At 41.8% G+C, this 24,077-nt stretch overlaps 1 protein-coding gene, 1 long non-coding RNA gene and 1 pseudogene across 9 annotated transcripts; all 3 read left to right on the top strand.

Moving 5' to 3' along the window:
- The first annotated feature begins 2,724 nt into the window (after positions 1-2,724).
- On the top strand, positions 2,725-8,375 carry LOC141025513 (uncharacterized). 2 transcript variants are annotated; one of them, XR_012187078.1, is made up of 6 exons: positions 2,725-3,168; positions 3,515-4,289; positions 5,018-5,116; positions 6,292-6,376; positions 6,462-6,557; positions 7,119-8,375. XR_012187078.1 is itself a non-coding variant. In XM_073500921.1 (3 exons), the coding sequence occupies exons 1-3, from the start codon at positions 6,275-6,277 to the stop codon at positions 7,218-7,220; spliced, it is 300 nt and encodes a 99-aa protein (XP_073357022.1). In that variant the 5' UTR covers positions 5,163-6,274; the 3' UTR covers positions 7,221-8,375. The 2 variants fall into 2 exon arrangements, 1 of the variants encoding a protein (XP_073357022.1); XM_073500921.1 differs by lacking the exons at positions 2,725-3,168; positions 3,515-4,289; positions 5,018-5,116 and having other exon boundaries at positions 5,163-6,376.
- A 545-nt stretch (positions 8,376-8,920) lies between these two features.
- LOC123493416 (uncharacterized) lies at positions 8,921-10,617 on the top strand (annotated as a pseudogene).
- A 20-nt stretch (positions 10,618-10,637) lies between these two features.
- On the top strand, positions 10,638-23,053 carry LOC120966115 (uncharacterized). Of its 7 annotated transcripts, XR_012187073.1 has the most exons (7): positions 10,638-10,884; positions 11,005-19,546; positions 19,651-19,682; positions 19,781-19,961; positions 20,738-21,099; positions 21,212-21,333; positions 21,773-21,995. It is a non-coding gene; the product is annotated as an uncharacterized lncRNA (long non-coding RNA). The 7 variants fall into 7 exon arrangements; XR_012187075.1 differs by lacking the exon at positions 19,651-19,682; XR_012187076.1 differs by lacking the exons at positions 10,638-10,884; positions 11,005-19,546; positions 21,773-21,995 and adding exons at positions 22,119-22,363; positions 22,465-23,053 and having other exon boundaries at positions 19,554-19,682.
- The last annotated feature ends 1,024 nt before the right edge of the window (positions 23,054-24,077 follow it).

Genomic DNA, 24,077 nt, shown 5'->3' with positions numbered 1-24,077 from the left:
ATTTATTCAAGGGGTACGCGGGACAGCTCGGGTGCATTCTCCGGAGCACCGTCTCGATCAACACTGAGAACCTAAGGCATTGTGACTGAGGCAATTTGCGCAACCTCCTCTTCACGAAGCTGCACGAACGATACAAGTTCCCCGATGACTTCGCAAACACACACCTCTCAGGGAATAAAGTGAACAGTGCCGCCCTCACGAAGATGAGCACGGCCCTGGCTACTTGGAGAGCCGCGATGAAGAGAATGATTGAAAAAGGTGATAGTTATGAGAAGATCAAGGAGAAAAATCCTTCGATCAGCGAAGCTGACTACCTGGAGTTCAAGATCAAGTGCGAGAGCAACGCAACCATGGAATCAAGTCAGTGGGGGAAAGAGATGCGGGACTTGAACTTAGGGGTCCACAAACTCGGTCCCGGCGGTTATAGAGTGGCGGAACCTATATGGGACAAGGAGGACGCGGAGCGTGCCGAGCAAGGCCTACGGCCCCTCTTTGATAAATACCGTGACAAGCAGACCAGGAACTATGTCAGGGCCCGGTACAAGATTGACCCGGTAACCAAGGAGCTTATCACGGATCCGAAGACCAAGGCGCTTGAGCTTGTTCTGGTAAGGAATACACCCCCGCGTAATTAGCTACATATGGTTGCATTCTAATTAATGAAGCCAAATTTCTAAATGGTTCACGTTCCTTCCGCAGGACACTGAAAGCAGTAGCGCGGGGTCGTCTAAGAGCTCCCCTTGGGACACCCCTTTAAATAGGGCGTTGAACATAATGAAAAACAAGGATAAGCTCAGTAAGCCATCGTCAGCTGGTCGTGTGGCGGGCAAAGGCTTGCCCACGAAATGGTCGGAATACTATAACGCTGGTGGGCGAAAGGAGAGAAAGACCACCTCGGAAAGCTAGGAGCGCGAGGTTCAAGAACTTAAGGCACAAGTGGCACGGATTCCGGAGATGGTCGAAGAGCAAGTGCAAGACCAACTGGGAGCGACGATCACCGCCATTATACCTACCTTGGTTTCTGGGCTGCAGGCGTGGATTGCGGGCGGCCAACAGGGGCAGCCCCCGATTCCCAGCTTCACGGGCAGTAACTCGCACAACGCGCCGGCGGCGCCATTGGTGTCTCCGACGGAGGCGGCATTGGTGTCTCCCACGGCGGCACCGGCATTGCAGCTTAATGCACCCGGGTGTGGGAAGAATACGTCGGCCGGCACCTCGGCAGCAAGCGGCCCCTCTGTCACTTGCACGCCCGCCGTTGGCGGTGCCTCGACATTAGCCGAGCTCGATGCCATCACGGTAACTAATTAAGCCTCTCGGCCGATGACTTCATCTCCTTGCCTTTGACTGGGCATCCCTGATGCCCTACATGTTTTCGCAGGGCGCCGCTGACGTCCCATGCACTCTCCTGCACTTCGTGGACGGCGAGTTGATCGATGTCGCCAAGGCCAGAATCGTTCAATCGGGCAACCGCCTGTTCCACGGTAATCCGATGCCACCCAACGTGTATAGGGTTCAACTGGTTCGGGTGCTGCGGGGCTGCGACGACTTGTTACCTCCGTTTCGACCCCCTAGGGCCGACGAAGATGATGTGATGACTCTCAGCGCCTGCTTAAGCTGGCCCCTGCTTTGGCCGAAGAGCCAGATTTGTTTGGGGGCGGGGGACACCACCCCACAGACAACACCGCCGGTCGTGCCGGCGCCAAGCCATGGCAAGACCGCCGCAACGCTACCGGACATGCCGGACATGCATATGGCACAGGATCCGGACGACGACGACGGTACATTTACCAACGTCGATAAGTACTTCAACGAACATGGGTACGGTGACGAATTCTTGGGGCCTCCTTCTCAAGAACCCAACCCTGCAAAAGACGATCGCCATCTAGCTGGTACCGCGGAGAAACCCAATTGCAATAGGCGTCGTCTGGCGTTCAGTTCTCAGGAGACGCCTCCAGCTGCCGCCTTCACCGAGCCTCAGATAGCCGAGGTGTGAAATATTATCAGCCCCAACACACTCAAGAAGGCGATCTCTGAGCAGAACTCGATCCCATTACAGCAGAAGAAGAAGGGACGGAAAAGAAAGAATAACAAGGGTGCGAGCCAGCCGGCACCGAGTACGATCCGTGCTCAGGACGGGCCACCTTCACCTAAGGATATCTCGAGGAGGGTGCATGTGGCGGGTAGGCCGATGCTACCGACTAACCTGCTCAATGCTGCAACCGGTGCTATGCGGAGTCTGCATGACAGTGTTCTTTCTTTGGAGAAGCGGCGTCTCTCCGAGAATGATGTGGCATACCCGGTTTTCGTGGCCAAGGTGCCAGAGGGCAAGAGCTTTGTGGATAGCGCCATCGGGGGTATGATCGTCCTGCGGTTTGATGACATCTTCGCTATGTTTAACCTTCATCTGCTGCACTACACCTTCGTTCGGCTATTTTCGCTGAGTATGGAGATGCGGATCATTAGAGACAAGACCGGACATCGTGATAGTCGACCCCTTCTACATGCGTGCCAAGATCTTGGGCAGCGCTGGGGACTGGCAAGTCGCGAGTTCATACCTCGAAGGCGTCATTCTGGCAAACCCAGATAAGGATAACCTCCTCGTGCCTTACTTTTCTGAGTAAGTCATCCCCTTCCCGCCCCATAACATATGATTTCTTAGATTTCGATCGTTCTTTTTTTTCTAACATCGCCTGTGTAGGTTTTTTCTTTTTTAGGAGTAGGCTTTCTACTCGTCGTGGGCTTTCCTTCCAGTGGGCTTTCGATCTCACACAGTCGCGCGAGCCCCTGTGTCTGTGAGGGAGGAGGGCAGAGATGTCGCCGGCGGCGCCGCTGGACGACGAAAATCTGCTCGCCGAGATCCTCCTCCGCCTGCCCCCGCTGCCGTCTACCCTCCCCCGCGCCTCCCTCGTCTGCAAGCGCTGGCTCCTCCTCGTCTCCGACATCCGCTTTTTCCGCCGCTTCCGCCGCCGCCACCGATGCAGCCCTCCCCTCCTCGGTTGCTTCGTCCCAGACCGGGGAGGCGTCTCCTACACACCTACCATGGATTCCCCCGACCGTATCCCAGCCGGGCGATTCTCCTTGCAGCTCGACCACAGCTGCTACTCCAAGCTCCTCGGCTGCCGCCATGGCCTCCTGCTAATCGCCCCCGATCCGTGCAAGCAAATCCTGGTATGTGACCCCGTCACCTGCGACCAGCACCACATTGCTTTCCCCCCAGGGTTCGAAATCGAATGGATTGCAAACTCGATCCACGGGGCGGTGCATCGTGCTGCCGGCGAGGTCCAGCACTTTCAGGTGATCTTGGTAGGGGTCGTCGAAGTCGACAAACAACATATGGGAGTGCTTGCATGTGTTTACTCCTCAGATACCGGCGTATGGGATAATCTCATCTCGGCAGTGATTCCATTCGATGCGTATACCACGATATGTATTTTTGCCGTGTGTTTTACGGGCATGTCGGCTCTGCTGATTGGAAATTCCCTTTACTGGCGTCTTGGTGGGTGTGTGGATGCAGTTCTCGAGTTTGATTTGGAGAGGTAGAGTCTAGCCGTGATACAACTGCCAGTGGGTATGTCTGAAGAGCAGCTTCTCCAGTTGACGGTTATGCGGGCTGATGGTGGTGGTGTCAGATCCCGGATGGATCAGCCATGGATTTGAAGTGGATCAAGAACAAGAAATTGGGAAAAAGTATGAAATCACCAAGAACAGTGAGGAACTTGTGTATATGGTGTATGTATGTAAAGGTATTGTTGTATTGATAATAACCAATATTTGGCTGAATAGTTGATCGATACATCTCCTCTAGTTACCACACCTTATATAGCCTGAGGTTACAGCGAGTAACTTGAATATAGAAATAATAACAAGGACGGAAATGAATAAACGTTGACAGCCGTAGATCTTCTGCCATTGGGTTTCCTTTTTATCTTGGCCATTCAATCTGCCATGACACGGCAAGTCCTCCTCTGACTAGTACATGACAGGTGGACTGGGTTTACTCTACATATCAGGCTTCACCGCCCAATTATGGAAGAGGAAGACCGACTGTGATGGTGCTGCATCATGGGGGATGGAAAGAACTATTGAAGTGGACAAGCTGCTTTCCCTGAATCCGGAGAAGGAGAGAGTTCGCCCTTTGGTAGAAGGGCTTGCCGAGTACAATAATGTGGTGTTCCTGACTACAGGTGATGGTGTCATCATGCTGCAGCTTGAGTCATTGCAATTCAAGAAATTTTACGAGATTAGCGACGGTTTTTATCATTATCCATTCGAAAGTGTCTATTCTGCAGGTAATAGCATGCCTTTACGTATACTTAATTGTGCTAGCTGTAGTGTTCTGCTGGATGCTTGTGTGGTGGTGTTTTATGTAATGGACATGACCTGGAAAAATATTTGTTAGCATTACCTAGTTTAGGAAGGCATGGTGCTGTTTTGATTATTCTGACATTATTATTTTTTAGTGTCATTACACTGTGTGGTATATGGAAACTAGCTTGAACTGATTAAAACATCAAAGACATAGCCCAATAAGTACATTTGGAAGCTTAAAAAGCCTACTTGTGTAATTCAACATTGTTACCTCCGCTAATCTTGCCAACAAGCCTACAGAAACTGAAAGCACATAAATGTGTAGTAGATAATGTTTGGTTGTTCCATAGGGAAAAAACCCAGGAATTTTCTGAAGGGTTTGGTGCATATTTGTAACCCGTCTAAAGGGAATAAAATTTCCAAGAGGTTGGAACCACTGGAGATTTTCCTTTCGGATTGCAAGCAAAGTAGACAATAGGAAAAGGTCTATAGTTTCCAACTTTCCATTCCTGTGAGCTTCGCAGGATTTTTTTGAGTAGAATCCTTCAAAATTCCTTTAAACCGAAGAGGCCGTTAGTTGTTTTTCTGAATTTACACATGTGAGTATAACTAAATATCTTCAGTAAAGCCATCTCATATCTATTTCACTATTTGGCTTCCCTTATGAGTGTCATTGGTGGCTTCAGTGTTTGACTTCTTATGCTTGTAGGAACCAGCATTGGTAGTGGACATGATGGAGCTAAACTTTTGCACAATACATAAGATGATTGTCTGGGCAGATATGCTATTATGATTTTTGGTTGAGCAGGTAAGCATATCTTCTGCATGTAAGTTGACGTATCTGAAATGTTTGCTCGAATTTTTTTTTTGTAACTAGCATTTCTCGATTACCAAATAGATTACTTTTGGTAGTGTGGGCTCTTCTCCCTCTAGCATCTTAGCTAACTTTGCCGACTGCTAACCGGGACGTGAGATTGAGATCGGAGGAGATAAATAGGGACCAGAATAGTGACGAAGGTAGATCAAAGAACGGGATTTTTCACTCATTCATTTCTTGCCGGTTTTACTGTTGCAGCTTGCTCTTATAGACCAGACACACATGACACTTACAGCTGGGTCCCACTTTAACACACACTGCGCCATCAGTATTTGCTTCCCTATCTCGACGGCGTCCTAACGCCCTTTCTCTCTATTGTCTTCTCTGTTTTGGCTGTCTCACCACCTTCAGTTGTTACATTTCCCCTCGGTAGTGTTGCTTCAGTACATTGAGATCTTCTCAAGTTGCCAGTTCTTGAGGACTACCAGTCCGCTGGCAATTCCAAGTGATATACCACTGAACCAATTCGCTTCCAAAGTATTTGAATGCCAGCCTCGGACAGGGTCTGTTCACCACTGAAGATTAATCATAACATAAGGCTATAGTTTGAGCAATACCTTCTTGCCCACCTGAAAGGTTTTTGTCCGATCGATGCTTGTCAGTGCATTTTCGTTCGGTTCTGCGCAGCGGTCAGATGCTGCTTCAGCCGGTCCAGTCCAGCTGCACTTGACATTCTGTGCCCCGCCACAATCTTTATTTTTAGTAACAAATTATCTGAAGGAGTGGTCGAAGTGTTGTGTTTTAGGCCTTTTCTGGTGCTAGTGATCAGCCTGCTATAGTCTTTCTTCTCTCTGTGCCCCCTCCCCTTCTGTTCTCCCTAGCTAGCCATGTATAATTGTATATATGTCCTCCGTTCCGAAAAAAGTATATATATATCCTGTCTCTTGCAAATAATCTCTTTTTAATTAAATTTATTGCCGGGGCTTCCCCTACAGTTTCTGCTCAAAAAATTTGTTTTTATGCCATGAAGTGTAAAAATGATGGCGCGTATTTTGTATATTAGGAAGTACTGTATTAATTAATAAAATTATGTATGATCCCTTGCTTGAGGATTTTACATGATAAATTATAATAAATCTAACAAGGGACATGGATGTTCAACCCAGGTCACAAACAAGATTGGTTGATCTTTCGGGCACTCCTGACCAGATAAGCAGAGCTGAGCAGTTGATAAGTGATGTTCTTGCAGAGGTACTGTGATATCTTTTTTATGGTCAGGACTTCACATTTAGCTGTGCATCCATTTATTCAACCATACTTGTCATGTGACCTGCAGGCTGATGCTGGCTCATTTGGCACTATCTCCAATTGGAAGTACAATGCACCTCAACCTAGTGCTGAGCAATCCCGGATGCAAATTGCTAACAACAAGGTAAACTGGCTGCTTTCTAGAACTGGGTTTGTTTGTCAGACTTTGAAAATCATACCACGCCCCAATATAGCAATGAGGGTTTCTTGTAAGCTTCCCAGCTGATATTATTTCACGGACTTCAATTTCTTTGGTGGTGAAAAACCTTGCATATTAATTCCGTGTCTTAACTATTTTTTGGTGAGACTATAAAATCCATGCAGGCCAAATCTGGAGCTTGTATATAGGTTTGAGAAATTTCTTATTGCAAAGTCTAACATAAATTTGTTGGCTGAACCAGGCCTAACTTACTATTGAATTTCGTTAATAACTTAGCACTGTGTGATGTGTTTTGTTGTTGCATTTTTTTCATTTTTTTTATGATTTACCAAGTAAATTAAAATCCAAGTTCTAATGTTGCTCAACTAGAAGTAGAACTCATGCTCCTTTCATCTTCATAATTATCCGTTTTAGTATTCTCCTTTTTCTCCTTGTTAGTTAGTATTATATTTTGTATCATCTTCATCATTACCATTGGTAATAACAATAGTAATATTTGATTTTTCCTAAAAAATCCATCTGCAGGTCATTCCTTTGCATTTGCCTCCTGGTGATACTTCAACTGAAAGAACGCTGTATATTGATGGTACTGCAGAGCGAATTGAAATAGCAAAGCAGCTTGAGTGAGGTTACCAGTGAGGTCAGCTTTCTTTCTCTTTTCACGCCACCTCCTAATTTCTGCAGCTATTTGTTATTTATCAGTGTTGTTAAAATCATGTGGGTTTAATTATCAATTTTTTATATGTTACTGTATTTTTTGTCTCGATTTATATTTCTCTACTTGACCTTCCTTTTCCATTGCTTCCTTTTGAAATTCTTCTCTTTAGTTATGATATACCCTATATTCTTGTCAAATGTACATGTCCAAAACGTTATCTCAACGGGTTGCCTTGTAAAACAAGGTGGTCAATTGGTCATGGAGCAGCAGCAGTATTTTTTTTTTTTGCAACTTGGAACTTTATAGATTACTCAGAGGTAATACATTCGCGGGCAATACAATCGCGGAGAAATTCTGGAGTGTAATTGATCAAGAGGCATCTCCTACGAACTTCACTAGCTTGTTTAGCAGTAAGATGAGCGGCCATATTGGCCTCCCGTTTTACAAAAGAAATAGAGAAACTAATGAAGTTCCCTCCTTGATCTCCTGAAGCGGCTTGGCTATATCAGCTCTTGCAAAATCTTTTGAGTTCCACAGATTGACAACTTCAAGGGCATCACTTTCTATAAGAACTTTACTCCAACCCATATCTGAAGCCAGCACACTGCGTCTCTAATTGCTTGAACCTCCATCATTCTGGCTGAACTTGCAAATTCATACCAACATGCTTGCGCCCGAATGAGCTTCCCTGTATGATCACGTACGACTAAGCCAGTTCCACCTTGCCCCAGGAGTTGGTGAAACTGAGCGTCTGTGTTGATCTTTAGACAATCAGATTAAGACGGTTTCCAACATTCAGTTACATGCGGTACAGACACTGCATGTATTTTACCCAGCTGACTCAAATCTGCAGCTATATCTATTGCCCAACAAACTGACTGATTGATGCTTCGGTTATGTCCCCCATGCCGACGGGAATTGCGTTCAGACCACACAGCCCATGCACCCCACAGGATGAGACACGCCTCACCCCGGCTGACCATGTCTCCTTGAATGATATCTAGTGCCCAAGACTCCGGATGAAGTATACCTATACTTCATCCGGAGCAGCAGCAGTATGGCTTTGACATGATTGTATACTTTATATAACTATATTTGTAATTTGTGCAGTCTCTTTGTTATTAGCTGCTTTGCTCTGTGTAGTCTCTCTGATGAAGATACTAGAAATATTTGAACAATCACAGTTAAATACTGGCAAATCCATACTTCCATTGGGAGGTTTATATAACCTATCACAACATCTTCACTACATATCATACCGGTGCTTGTGGTGTTATCCATATATCCCAGGCTATACTGTCTGTTGATCATTATCTTGACATAAGGCCAAATTAGTGTCAGTAACTAGTTCTGAGGGCTGCACACATCAATCCTGGAGGCAGATTTGTTACTACCTAATAATGTTAATATACTTTGATGCTGATGGATGAAAGATAAAATTATGAACTACTCCCTCTGTTTTGGTATAGAAGTCCCATGTGTACCATTGGAGTATACCATTAGAATATAATACATACATCCAGGAACATGCCTGGTCTTTCTATATCGAAACAGAAGGAACTAGTTTGTATTCGGATTATATGATTGGATTTCATATACCTGGTCTTGTCCTGTCAAATTTACGTTTGCTATTTCTGTACATCTTTGGGGATAGTAGGTGCAAACCTCTATGCAGGTGATCAGTCTGCACACTTCAATGATGGATCGTGCACTGTAGTAGCTGGTATTTAGGCTATTGATATTTTTGCCCACTCAGGGGATAATTCTTGATGCTTAATTTTCAGCCCATTCTATCTGTTGCTAAGACCACCCTCTGGGAGCAACATGTAACAAATAAGAATGTTACTGTTTATTGACCGGGCAAGAAAGTTTGTATGTGCTATGTATAGTTTGGAAAGATTATGCAGGATATCTCGCATGAATCTATCTTTGGTTTTTTTGTATATATTTTCTCCCTCCGTTGACTTTTCAGGTTACCATGACCAAAGCTTCCTTAAAACTTTGCTTAAATATTTCCTTTGACATTCTTTTGTTCACCTATAATATATTTTTGGAGACTTGCTGAAAGAACTGATGTTGTGTATGTTGTGTATGTTGTGTCATTTAGCAATATATAAGTAGATGTTGCACATAATTATGGATCACTCTGTCACCATCCATTATTGCTGATTTATCAACATCTACAAACTGCAAGGCAATCTTTTATTACTATTCAATATATGTGTGTGTTTATCTAGCTGCCCAATCTTCATTAGCTCCCATAGTTTTGCACATGGTAGACGCTGGATGGGCATCAACAAATGTTGCTTGAGAATCTTGCTCGGTGAGTTGATCCCTCCATTTTTCTTGGTGGCTCTGGGATTTCTGTATATCACATTACTTTGTTTTTGGATATGTTTTGTCTGGTTTGCACTTGTTCTGCATGGTACATTGTATGTTTTGTTCTATACATATTCTGATGTGCAACCTATATTTTTGCAGAATAATGCCAGAAATCCAACAGGGCTACCACCCTCCCCGTCCTCGGGCAAACTGGGGTGTGCCTGATGCACCAGCAACACAACAGCCTGTTTACATGCAGCCTGGAGCTTATCCTGGTGCACCACCATAGTATGGCCAGCAACCTTATGGTAGAGCAGCCCCCTGGCACTATAACCAACAGCAGCAACCCCAACAACAACACTATGCCACTGGAACTGCTGCACCTGCTGATGCTAGCAGCCAGTCTGCTACTCATGCTTCACAAGGGTATGGTGATTCTACGTACTCTCAGCAGAGTGGCGGGCAGCAAGCTTATGATTACTCTGGTTATCAGATCCAAGGGCTGTCTTACTCGCAGCAGCCTGGATATGATCAGCAGGACTATGGGGCATCGATCAGCTGCTAACTCAACTCAGGGTGGTGGTACTGCACCAAGCTATGGTGGTCCAGGTCAGCAAGCTTCAATTCCAGCCACTGGAGGCCAACCGGGTTATCCTAATCAACCACCTATACTACTGCTGCTCCATCAAGCTACACGACGCAAGGTTCTGCCCCTCAAAACTGGATACGTTGCTGCACAGACACATCCTGGCTATGATATGCAGCCACCACCACAGGCCACATATGGCCAGGATGCTTATGGGTAGCCTCCGCATGCTCAGAAGCCGCCTTCATCTGCTCTGTATGGACAGCACCACCTACTCAGGCTGGTTATGGGCAGTATGGATACAGTCAGCCTGGCTATTGGCTATGGTGCACCGCCGCCTTCCCTTGGTGCACCCACTGCTAGCCAGCCAGGCTATGGCCAGTTGCGTCCCAGGATCAATCCACCGCCAGGCCTGCTCCTGCTAATAGTGCCCCTGCTTCAGCTGCAATCTTGTTGCCACTTGAAGTAATATCCTCTAGTTTATCCATATTATCTTATTTGTTATTGCTTGATCGTAAACTTTATATATTGCTTGATTATCCTGGTTGTGCTGCTCATGTGTGGCTTGTGTGGTCGCCCCAATGCAGGTTTAAATCGGCGTGTAAGTGACGGCGTATTTCTCCTTCACGCCTTCGACGTCGACCCCCCTCCCCCTGGTGCAATGCTATTTAATCAGGCAGACCCGTTCTGGCCCACAATACCATTTCTCTTTTCTAAAATCCAGGGTACTTCCAAAATTTATCTAAAATTTCCCTCTTTTCAATGGTACTACTTCTGAAAATTTTGAAGTCCTTTGCATATATTATTTATTGATCGTGTATTAATTTTATTTTTCCAATGAGTAGAAATCATTATCTTTCGAAAGATTCAAGGACGTTCGAGGAGTGACCAGAACCATCGAAGACTTTGCTGAGCGAGGCAAGCAACCTACTTTGATCAAGTTGAACCCATATTTGCATCACACTTAGAATTCTTTTTCATGCATAAAGTATTGTTTACTAGTATTGCTATGTTAAGTAAATTTGCTAGGGTTTAGCTATGCCCCCTATGTGCTTGATATTGACACCCCTTTGACATTCTTATGCTAAGTAAATTACCTAGGGTTTAGCTATGCTCTATGTGCTTGATATTGACACCCTCCTTTGACATTCTTAATACCCCTCCTTTATAACCATGTAGTGGTCACAAATAAATGTGGGTCATATGTGCAATTTTAATAGTAATGCTTAGCCATGCTAGTCGCATAAATCATAGGACTTGGGAAGAATCTTTGTTACTCATAAATGTTTTACAAAAACCCAAGGGTGTCACTAATGCCCATGGGATGATTCTGAAAATAAGGTTTTACAAAATGAAGATGAAGTGGAGATTTAGTTAGGTGATTGTGATCTTGACGAGATAATCAAAGACATTTGATGGATCATGAAAATTTATGTCTAGTAAATGAGCATGGTGGTTATTATATTGGCGAATAAATGGATCTTCAATAAACTTGAAGCAATTTGGATTTAGTTAGGCGATTATGATCTTGAACCAATTTTTATGGTGGATTATGAGATTTTGATGCATTTATTTAGTTCATTGTGATCTCGAGGAGAAGTCAAAGATGTTCGGTGGATTAATTAATCTTGGACAATTTGAATTTAGTTAGGTGATTGTGATATTGAACCGTATTTTATGATGGATTACGAGATTTTTTGTGGATTTAGTTATGTGATTTTAGGGGGATTTAGTTACGTGATTTAATCTTAAGAAGATAGTCTAAAATGTTTGGTTGATTATGAGAGTTTAGGTATGGTAGAGGAGCATGGTGATTTATTGGTGGATAAATAGATCTTTAATTTTGTTTGGAACATTTCGGGTTTGGTTAGGTGATTGTGATCTTAAACCAAATTTCACGGTAGATTATGAGGTTTTGGTTCGATTTAGATAGGTGATTGTGACCTTGACGAGCTAGTAAAAGATGTTTGGTCAATTATGTGAATTTAGGTCTAGTAGGTGAGCATGGTGGTAATTATATCGGTTAAGTAAGTATTTTTTTAATAAACTTGGATTTAGATAGGCGATTGTGATCTTGAACCAAATTTCGTGGTGGATTACGAGATTTCGGTTAAGTAAGTATTTTTTTTAATAAACTTGGATTTACATAGGCGATTGTGATGTTGAACCAAATTTCGTGGTGGATTACGAGATTTTAGAAGGATTTGGTCAGTTGATTGTGATCTCGAGGAGATACTCAAAGATATTAGATCAGTTAATTAACCCTGAACAATTTGAATTTAGTTAGGCTATTGTGATATTGAACCGAATCTCACGATGATTTATGTGATTTTAGGTGAATTTAGTTAAGTTATTATGATCTTGAGAAGATGGTCAAAGATATTTGGTGGATTTTAAGATTTTAGGTCTAGTACGTGAGCATGGGGTGACTATTATACTGGTGGATAAATAGACCTTTAATTTAGATTGAAACAATTTGAATTTAGTTAGATGATTGTGATCTTTTAAGCAAATTCACTGTGTTGATGTTTGGGTTAGATTTAGTTACGTGATTGTGTCGTGACGAGGTAGTCAAAGAGGTTTGATGGATTATGTGAGCATTTATGCCTAGTAAGTAAGTATGGTGGTTATTATATTAGTGGATAAATGAGTTTTTAGTAAACTTGAAGTAATTTGGATTTAGTTAGGCGATTGTAATCTCGAACCAAATTTTATGGTGAATTACAAGATTGTAAATGGATTTAACTAGTTGCTTGAGATCTTGAGGGGATAGTTCAAGATGTTCAGTGGATTAACTAATCTTTTTTTTTGAACACAATACAGACGCAACCGCTCATATAAACGCGCATACACGCACACCCTATCCCTATGAGCACCTTGGAGAGACTGAACCGACATACCATCTTGATATTTTACGAAGTTACCGTAGATGCCTCGTAGTCAACGGGAACAATTTTGATTTAGTTTGGTGATTATGATATTGAACCAAATTTCTCGGTGATTTATTTGATTTTAGGTTGATTTAGTTAGGTGATTGTGTCTTGAGAAGATAGTCAAAATATTCAGTAGATTATGAGATTTTAGGCATGGTAAATGAACATGGTGATTATTATATTGGTAGATAAACATATTTAATTAGTTTGGATCAGTTTGGATTTAGGTAGGTGATCGTGATTTTTTAATCAAATTTTACGGTAGATTATGAGGTTTTGGTTGGATTTAGTTAGATGATTGGGATCTTGACGAGCTAGTAAAAGATGTTTGGTAGATTATGTGAAATTAGGTCTGGTAGGTGAGCATGTTGGTTATTATATCGGTGGATAAATGGATTTTTGGTAAACTTGAAAAAAAAATTGGATTTAGTTAGGCGATTATGATCCTGAACCAAATTTTATGGTCGATTATCAGATTTTTGATGGATTAGTTAGTTGATTGTAATCTTGAGGAGATAATCAAAGATATTCGATGTATTATTTAATCTTGACCAAGTTGGATTTAGTTACGTTATTTTGATATTGAACTAAATTTCTCTGTAATTTATGAGATTTTAGTTGGATTTTGGTTAGGTGATTGTGTCTTGAGAAGATAATCAAAGTTGTTTGGTGGATTATTATATGTTAGATCTAATAAATGAGCATGGTGATTATTATATTGGTGGATAAACATATATTTAATTTAGTTTGAAACAATTTGGATTTAGTTCGGTGATTGTGATCTTTTAACCTAATTTACAGTGGATTATAAGGTTTGGGTTGGATTTAGTTAGGGGATTGTGATTTTGACGAGCTAGTAAAAGATGTTCGATGAGTTATGAATTTAGGTCTAGTAGGTTAGCATGTTGATTATTATTTTGGTGGATAGAGATGATGCCCACATAAGTGACTCAAGGCGATGATGCCACTACGGAAAATAACTGATAAACAAGGCAATAAAGGAGAGACTGGGGTAGTGGCAGCAGTTGGACTTTGATCCAGCATTCCACGTGCATGTGCACTCTCTGTTCCCGCTGATTCGGCTTGGTGTCCTTGTCTTGTTTGTGGATTTTGTGTCACGCACTTGATCAAGCACCCCACGTTCTCCTAATGTGCGCCCTTGGCCTTGACGATAGGTAGTGTCGTGTTCTCAGGCACGTCTCGTGGGTAAAATTCAGGTATGCGTCGATTGTCTAAGCTCTTGCTCGCCATTGGTGGTGCTTGAGCGTGCGGTTATGGTGTCGCCCAGCAAGGAAACACGGGATGTGGGATCAAGACAGCACACATGGTAATCCGCCACCAGGCAATGGACGCCCGTCCGAACTTAAGAGGGAGCGAAGGTGGACACAAAGGTGGATGTTGAGCTCCATAGCAGTCAACATTGTGCTCATCAGTAAGAGCAGCACGAGCAAGAAGATCTTGGATATACTCCCCTTAGGAAATAAAGAAGCCATTACAGGTAGAAGAAACCTCAATCTCAAGGAAGTTGTGACTTCTTTAGTAAAAATGGAGCAATTTGGATTTAGTTAGGTGATTGTGATCTTGAACAAATTTCATGGTGAATTACGAGATTTTTCAATGGATTTAGTTGATTGTGATCCTGAGGAGATAGTTAAAGTTGTTCGGTGTATTAATTAATCTTGAACAATATGGATTCAGTTGGGTGATTGTGTCATTGAACCAAATTTCTCTGTGATTTATGAGATTTTAGTTGGATTTAGTTGGGTGATGGTGTTTGAGATCATAATCAAAGATGTTTCGTGGATCATGAGATTTTAGGTCTAGTAGATAAGCATGGTGATTATTATATTGGTGAATAAATAGATATTTAATTTAGTTTGAACAATCTGAATTTAATTAGGTGATTGTGATCTTTTAACCTAATTTTACGGTGGATTATAAGCTTCTTGTTTGATTTAGTTAGGTGATTGTGATTTTGACGAGCTAGTAAAAGATGTTCGATGAATTTAGGTCTAGTAGGTGAGCATGCTGATTATTATATTGGTGCATAAATGAGTCTAATAAATTTCGAACAATTTTAATTTAGTTAGGCTATTGTGATATTGAACCGAATTTCAAGGTGATTTATGTGAATTTAGGTGGATTTAGTTAAGTTATTATGATCTTGAGAAGATGGTCAAATATGTTTGGTGGATTTGAAGATTTTAGGTCTAGTACGTGAGCATGGTGACTATTATACTGGTGGATAAACATACCTTTAATTTAGTTTGAAACAGTTTCATGGTGAATTACGAGATTTTAAATGGTTTTAATTAGTTGCTTGAGATCTTAGAGATAGTCCAAGATGTTTGATGGATTAACTAATCTTTTTTTTGAACACAGTCCAGACGCAAGCGCTCATATAAACGTGCTACACTCATCCATATGAACGCACACACGCACACTCTACCCCTATGAGCACCTTCGAGAGACTGAGCCGGCATACCATCTTGATATTTTACGAAGTTACCGTAGACACCTCGTAGTGGACGGGAACAATTTGAATTTAGTTCGGTAATTGAGATATTGAACCAAATTTCTCGGTGATTTATTTGATTTTAGGTGGATTCAGAAAGGTGATTGTGTCTTGAGAAGATAGTCAAAATATTCAGTGGAGTATGAGATTTTAGGTATGGTAAATGAACATGGTGATTATTATATTGGTAGATAAACATATATTTAATTTAGTTTGGATTTAGGTAGGTGATTGTGATCTTTTAATCAAATTTTACGGTGGATTATGAGGTTTTGGTTGGATTTAGTTAGGTGATTGGGATCTTGACGTGCTAGTAAAAGATGTTTGGTAGATTATGTGAACTTAGGTCTGCTCAGTGAGGATGTTGGTGGATAAATGGATCTTTAGTAAACTTGAAAAAATTGGATTTAGTTAGGCGATTGTGATCCTGAATCAAATTTTGTGGTGGATTATCAGATTTTTGATGGATTAGTTAGTTGATTGTGATCTTGAGGAGATAGTCAAAGATATTCGATGTATTAATTAATCTTGACCAATTTGGATTTAGTTAGGTGATTGTGATATTGAACTAAATTTCTCTGTGATTTATGAGATTTTAGTTGGATTTAGTTAGGTGATTGTGTCTTGAGAAGATAATCAAAGATGTTTAATGGATTATGAGATTTTAGATCTAATAAATGAGCATGGTGATTATTATATTGGTGGATAAACCAATATTTAATTTAGATGAAACAATCTGAATTTAGTTCGGTGATTGTGATCTTTTAACCTAATTTTACGATGGATTATAAGATTTGGGTTGAATTTAGTTAGGTGATTGTGATTTTAACGAGCTAGTAAAAGATGTTCGATGGACTAAGTGAATTTAGGTCTAGTAGGTGAGCATGTTGATTATTATATTGGTGGATAGAGATGAGGGCCACACAAGTGACTCAAGGTGACGATGCCACTACTGAAAATAACTGGTAAACAAGGCAACAGAGGAGAGACTGAGGGTAGTGGCAGCAGATGGATTTTGATCTAGCATCCCACGTGCCTGTGCACTCTTCGTTCCCCGCTGATCCGGCTTGGTGTCCTTGTCCTGTTTGCGGATTTTGTGTCACGCACTTGATTAAGCATCCCACGTTCTCCTAATGTGCGCCCTTGGCCTTGACGATAGGTAGCGCCGTGTTCTCGGGCACGTCCCGTGGGTAAAATTCAGGTACGCGTCGATTGTCTAAGCTCTTGCTCGCCATTGGTGGTGCTTGAGCGTGCGGTTATGGTGTCGCCCAGTAAGGGAACACGGGATGTGGGATCAAGACAGCACACATGGCAATCCGCCACCAGGCAACGGACGCCCGTCCGGACTTACAGGGAGCAAAGGTGGACACAAAGGTGGATGTTGAGCTCCATAGCAGTCTCAACAGTGTGCTCATCAGTAAGAGCAGCACGAGCAAGAAGATCCTGGATATACTCCTCTTAGGAAATAAAGAAGCCATTAGAGATAGAAGAAACCTCAATCTCAAGGAAGTTGTGACTTCTTTAGTAAACATGGAGCAATTTGGATTTAGTTAGGCGATTGTGATCTTGAACAAATTTCATGGTGAATTACGAGATTTTTCAATGGATTTTGGATTTAGTTAGGCGATTGTGATCTTGAACAAATTTCATGTTGAATTATGAGATTTTCAATGGATTTAGTTGATTGTGATCCTGAAGAGATAGTTAAAGATGTTCGGTGTATTAATTAATCTTGAACAATATGGATTTAGTTGGTGATTGTGTCATTGAATCAAATTTTTCTGTGATTTATGATATTTTAGTTGGATTTAGTTAGGTGATCATGTCTTGAGATGATAATCAAAGATGTTTCGTGGATTATGAGATTTGAGGTCTAGTAGATGAGCATGGTGATTATTATATGGGTGGATAAACAGATATTGAATTTAGTTTGGAACAATTTGAATTTAGTCAGATGATTGTGATCTTTTAACCTAAATTTACGGTGGATTACAAGGTTCTGGTTGGATTTAGTTAGGTGATTGTGATTTTGACGAGCTAGTAAAAGATGTTCGGTGAATTATGTGAATGTAGGTCTAGTAGGTGAGCATGTTGATTGTTATATTGGTGCATAAATGAATCTTTAATAAATTTAGAACAATTTAGATTTAGTTAGGCGATTGTGACCTTGAACCAAATTTTATGGTGGATTATGAGATTTTTGATGGATTAATAGTTGATCGTGATCTTGAGAAGATAGTCAAAGATGTTTGGTGGATTAATTAATCTTGAACAATTTGGATTTAGTTAGGTGGTTGATCAACTCAATCGAATTTCACGCTAGATTATGAGATTTTTGGTGGATTTAGTTAGATGATTGTGTCTTGAGAATATAGTCAAAGATGTTTGCTGGACTATGAGATTTTAGGTTTAGTAGAAGAGAATGGTGATTATTATATTGGTTGATAAACGGATCTTTAATTTAGTTTGGGACAATTTTGATTTGGTTACGTGATTGCTATTTTTCAACCAATTTTAGGTAGATTTTGAGGTTTTGTTGATTTATTTAGGTGACTGTGATCTCGACGAGTTAGTCAAAGATGTTTGGTGAATTATGTTAATTTAGGTCTAGTAATTAATTGAGCATGGTGGTTATTACATCGGTGGATAAATGGGCCTTTAGTAAACATGGAGCAATTTGGATGTAGTTAGGTGATTGTGATCTTAAACAAATTTCACGGTGGATTACGAGATTTTTAATAGATTTAGTTTGTAGATTGTGATCTGAATAATTTGAATTTAGTTGGCTGATTACGATATTGAACCAAATTTCTCTGTGATTTATGAGATTTTAGTTAGATTTAGTTAGGTGATTGTGTTTTGGGTTGATAATCAAAAATGTTTTGTGGATTATGAGATTTGAGGTTTAGTAGATGAGCATGGTGATTACTATATTGATGGATGAACAGATATTTTATTTAGTTTGAAACAATTTGGATTTAGTTAGGTGATTGTGATCTTTTGACCAAATTTTACGGTGGATTATGAGGTTTTTGTTGGATTTAGTTAGATGATTGCGATCTTGATGAGCTAGTAAAAGATGTTCGGTAGATTATGCGAATTTAGGTCTAGTAAGTGAGCTTGTTGGTTGTTATATTGGTGGATAAATAATTTTGTAATAAACTTGATTTTTGGGATTTAGTTAGGCGATTGTGATCTTGAACCAAATTTTATGTTGGATTATGAGATTTTTAATGGATTAGTTACTTGATTGTGATCTTGAGGAGATAGTCAGAGATATTCGGTCTATTAATTAATCTGGAACAATTTGAATTTAGTTAGGTGATTGTGATATTGAACCAAATTTCTCTGTGATTTATGAGATTTAAGTTGGATTTAGTTAGGTGATTGTGTCTTGAGAAGATAGTCAATGATTTTTGGTGGACTGAGATTTTAGGTCTAATAGATGAGCTTGGTATTATTATATTGGTGCATAAACTGATCTTTGATATATTGGTGCATAAATGGATCTTTAATCAACCAAGGTTCCTTATCTTGCTGTTTTTTAAAGTCAAACAACTGATAATGAAGTTTATCAGTATGTAGTAATGGGTATAAATGTTTTCTCATACTCATGTAGTCCGTTCATTCATAAACTATATGTTCTTTTGTTAAAACCTTGATTAAGATGTTAGGGTAAATAAATTCCTTCAGAATTAATAATAGAAAAGTTTTGCTTTGCAATAAGATACAGTTGTATGCAAAAAATAATCTTGTCTTATATAGTTATATCAAAACTATGGATTTTCCATGCACTTCCTGCAATCATTAATGTTCATTGTCTTTGTTGGGATTTTGTTGGGCACCTGCGGCAACGCGCTGTCGGGCACGACGGACGCTGCCAAGGTCCGCGGCGACATCGTGCTCACGGAGCCTGACCTCTGCATGATGAACTACACGGTAAAGTTCAGCTGAAGTTCCTCTGTTTTCTTCTACTACAAGAGTTCTGACGATTTGTACTACTTGGCTGCAAACTTATGCCGTTTGCATCACCATACGGATAGTGGTAACAATGCAGCAACAAATCCAATAGTAGGTAATCATGACAGTATTTCAATGCAGCAACAAATCCAATAGTAGGTAATCATGACAGTATTTCACCACCGCTAATCTTGCTGTCTTTTATGGTTGCAGCTTTGTTCTTCTGGCATTATTCATGGTTCTCATCATAGCCATACTGAATGATGGCAAGTGACATCTCTGAATTTATCATATGAATTATGACTTTATGAGCTTGCCTGGCTACTGACCTGCTGTGTGGGAAGGGCATCCTTTTACCAGAGCTATGGATTTTAATATGCTCCGTTTCCTTCAGGTCTTTTATTGCTACATCCTTGATTTATAAGAGTCCATTGGGGTTGCTCATGAATTACAGAATTTAGGCTTACAGTAGGATGAACTTCCTTGAGAATCAATAATAGAAAAGTTTTGGTTAAGAGCAATTTCCAACGCCAGAGAGAAAATTTACTTCACTGGTTAATAGGAATCCATCTCACGTTTTCTTGTGTTCTGCCTTTCTCTAAGTAAAACAAAAGCATAAGTCGGAGAGAGAAATTACTGTACTAGTTAAGACAACTAATTTGCATACAATGGCAACAATGCACAAGCAGTGTCAGTGTTAGCGTGTACTTATTTCAGAGATGATTGGAGTAACCGTTTACCGGTTCAGTAGCCACCATCTAATCGAATGACAATTAATAGACTAGTAGGCAAAGATATTGGAGGGCTACTTTCAGATCAATTCATGACTATACATATGGTATGAGCCATTCCTATCGCCGCGAACTTGTTGAACACGGCAATACTGGTGAACAAAAGGCACAAGTGTGTGTGCAATGCGAGCTAAGAAAGCCGGTTAATCATTCAGCATTATGCATGGTATTCAGTCATGATTGTCAAGTTCAGTTTTAAAAGCTGAACCCTCAAGTGTTAAGTTTAGGTAACAGGGGCTGTGGAGTAACTGTAGCTCGATCAAATCCTGAATGTCAAGTTCAGAATATGATACTCAATTATCATGACAAAATTTACCACTTTGGAATGTGTGGGTGCGCTGGTTTTCAAGTAGTTGATCTAATCATCTTGAATTGACAGGTTTTCTGAATATACTCGCAAGTTGCAACCATGGCCTTACAGTGCTACACGCCTCTTCTGAAGCCCCAACTGGCCCAAGTTTCAGTTAACCCTTCCATTAACACGATACAGATTCCAGGTTTGCTTTGCCTCGCACGAATATGCTCGTTCCATGACATCTCGCTGGAATATACACTGGATAACATGTGTTGATGTGTGGATGCACGGGCTAGCGATTAGTTATTCTAATACTCTTCTGATAATTATCTTCTCTGAATATACACGAAATAAGGGCCTTACAGAGTCAGTGCTCCGCCCCTCTGCTGAAGCCCTAACTGGCCCAAGTCTCGGCCAGCCCTTCTCTAAATCGATGCAGATTGCAGGTTTGCCTCGCACCAATATGCTCCTTGCATAAGCTCGTTATCTCTGGCCATATTTCATTTTTATCCTACTTGCATCCTGCCTGATGACTTTTTTTTGTGCCACCAATTTTAGTGTATGTTCGAGGAGTAGCAGATTTTACGGATCTTTATTTTTTTTGTGTCGTTGCTTCATCAAATGGAAATTTAAGTACCGGGAGATTCGTCAAATGAAAATTTAAACCAGTTTATGATTTGGTAAGGAATCTATATATATTAGTGTGTGTTGTTATGTTGAGCTCTAAATAATGGGGAGCACACAAAATTACATTCAATCCAAATAGGGCTGGTGTTTGCATCTGTATTCTGTAGTTCTGTATGTTGTATTCAAATAAACTGTTTCTTTTTGGGTGTTCATTTTCGTGTTAATAATGGTGATTGTTATTCATTTGGAACCATCATGTAAACCTAGCTGGACTTGGTTAAACTATAATTTTCCATGTTTCAAAACACTATACGGTTTAGTACTTTGTTCCGAGAGTCTTTCTTCTCAAAATGGAATTTTTTCCCAGTATTCTCCTAAATCTTTTTGTTGTCTTGATGTGACCTGATCATCAGAATGCATGAACTGTATTGAATTCTTGTAAGGAAGCATTTGAATGTTGCTTGTCCTGATCTAATTATCTGCAATCCACAGGTTATATATGCAACTGCACTTGCAATGGTAGCAGGAACGACCTTCTCTGTTATGATATTGTTGTCTTAAGTTAAAAAACCTGAATCTGCTCCATGGTTTTGTTATGTTGGATGTGCCCCAAGAAGCTTCTTTCTTTTGATTTTTGTTGTCAATATATTCTGTGGATGCTCCTCATACTCGTTATGAAGTTTGGCAAATATCAATTCTCTGGATGTTCTTCATAGCTATGGCGAATCACATGAAGTTCAAATGTTAGAATAGCTAATAAGTTGTGTGTTCGGCAGTGACACAATGCACAGGTCAAGTGTTAGTTTTCTGAAACTATTGTCCTCACTTTTATTTGTAGTTTGGCCAACGTACCTGGTGTCGATGTGGAGGAAAAGACCTTAGCAGGACTATTGACCGTCGCCTTGCAACTCAATTTCTTGAGAAGTGTCTCGGCCTCAGACATGACACTTGAGAATTCAGATTTTTTGTAGCGCAGAACCCATTAGCTCCTATCTTTGTGCTAGCTAAACTTGAATTATTTGTGTACTGAATTTTTATGTGCCTGTGGGGTCTTGCTTGAATCTTTGTTATGTCCTAAACACGGTAAGCAGTTGCATTGGCGTGTTTATTTCTTTTCCTGTTTTCCTGCAAAATAATAATAATCTGTTCTTGTTTCTCTGGATCATCGATGATCGATCATATAGACAGTTTCGGAGACCGCACTTGACCTCATGATCTGATGGCTGTCCTGCCGAACTCTCTGCGCGCTCGAGCTCGATCGCCGGCTATCCTCTTGTGAGTTGTGATGGCCCCTTCGATGCATACCCCCAAGGGTAACCCGACCGGCATTCAACCGGGAGGAAGTGAGGTCGTTCAACTCTGGGCTACGCCTTGAAAAACAATCTTCGGGCTATGCGGGGCGGCGACCATGGATGGGGCTCCAGGTCGAGGAGACAGAAACATGGCCCTCGGCAAACCAAATCACGTCAGGCAAGCGCGCCGCCCGGCTTTGCCCTCACCGTCGGCCATCCTGGCCTGCTGCCACTACAGCGCCACGGCACGTCACGTGCCTCCTGCTCCATGAGACGCTTGCTGTTTTCTTCTTCTTTTCCTTCAACAGTGATCACGTTTAAATGAGTGTAGACATTGTGCCGCGTCGCACCAGACAAAGAGGTGTACACTGCGGACGCGTCCGCAAGTTTTGACTGCTTGCTATGGCTGGGGGCACATGCGGACGTCCGCATCTTCATGTTTAGCTGATTTGCGTAATGCTAAATACAATTACAAGTTTTACAGTGATTGGGCTTTTTTGAGTCCTTCGTTTGTGTCAATCTAACGACACACACACATACGTAGTATTGGCTAGTACTCGGACGTCTCAATCTAACGGCACACACATACGTAGTACTGGCTAGTACTTGGATGAAAGTATTCGAAAGTACTAAAACTTGTGGGGCCGGTACTAATGACAATATGGGGCACCTTTTAATCTAGGGGTATTTTAGTCATAGGTAAAATTTGCACGCCATTACAGAAACGCCCCTCTCGTCCAAGGCAAAACCGCCGCCACGGTCCTCTCCTCTTCCATCACCATTACAGAACCGCAACCATCTCCTCCCTCTCCTGCATTCCAAATCCACCGCGACCATCTCCTCCTTCTCGTCGCCGCAACTTTGCTCTTCTCCTCTTCCACATCCACCCCCCCCCCCCCTCTCTTGCATCGAAGCAAGAACCTCGATGGAGCAGTAGATCGAGCAGATCGCCAGCGGTGAGAATGCCTACTTTGTGCAGATCACCGGCGGTGACCAGGTCAAGATGGCCAGGTTGAGGGAGATCCGTTCTTGGTTTGACAACACAAGCCAGATGAACTGGACGACAATGGCCACTCTTAAGGAAATGACGAAGAAGGAGAGGACAAAGAGCTCCCCCCCCCCCCCGCCGCACAACCGATGCAAAATCGAGATCCTCCTCTGGGCGATGGAGCAGACGGATCCGCCCAACGAGTGGGTCAGGCGGAGGTGGTGGGCGTTCAGATCCAGGGTAGAGCATCCACTGGATCAGGAAGCCACCGTTTACGAGGTGCCGTTGCAGATTGTGCAGCCTCCAACCGAGTCACCGGAGACTCCGAAGCGCAATAGGAGGAGGACAGTGGTCGCGACCTCGCCTCCCGGCCGTTCTCCACGCTTCCCTCGCCGTTCTCCTCGTCTGAACGGCAACAATGCAGTTGTTTGGAGTAAGCTTCCCCACTCCTAATCTTCCTACTGCTCGTGCTTACAGTCGTGGTGGTAGTGATGATAATAGTTCAATGAGGGAATGC

The sequence above is a fragment of the Aegilops tauschii genome, chromosome 6 (genome assembly GCF_002575655.3).
Source record: "Aegilops tauschii subsp. strangulata cultivar AL8/78 chromosome 6, Aet v6.0, whole genome shotgun sequence".
NCBI classification, from domain to species: Eukaryota; Viridiplantae; Streptophyta; class Magnoliopsida; order Poales; family Poaceae; genus Aegilops; species Aegilops tauschii.
Note: the sequence above shows the minus strand (reverse complement) of the source record. Positions and strands in the feature narration are given on the sequence as shown.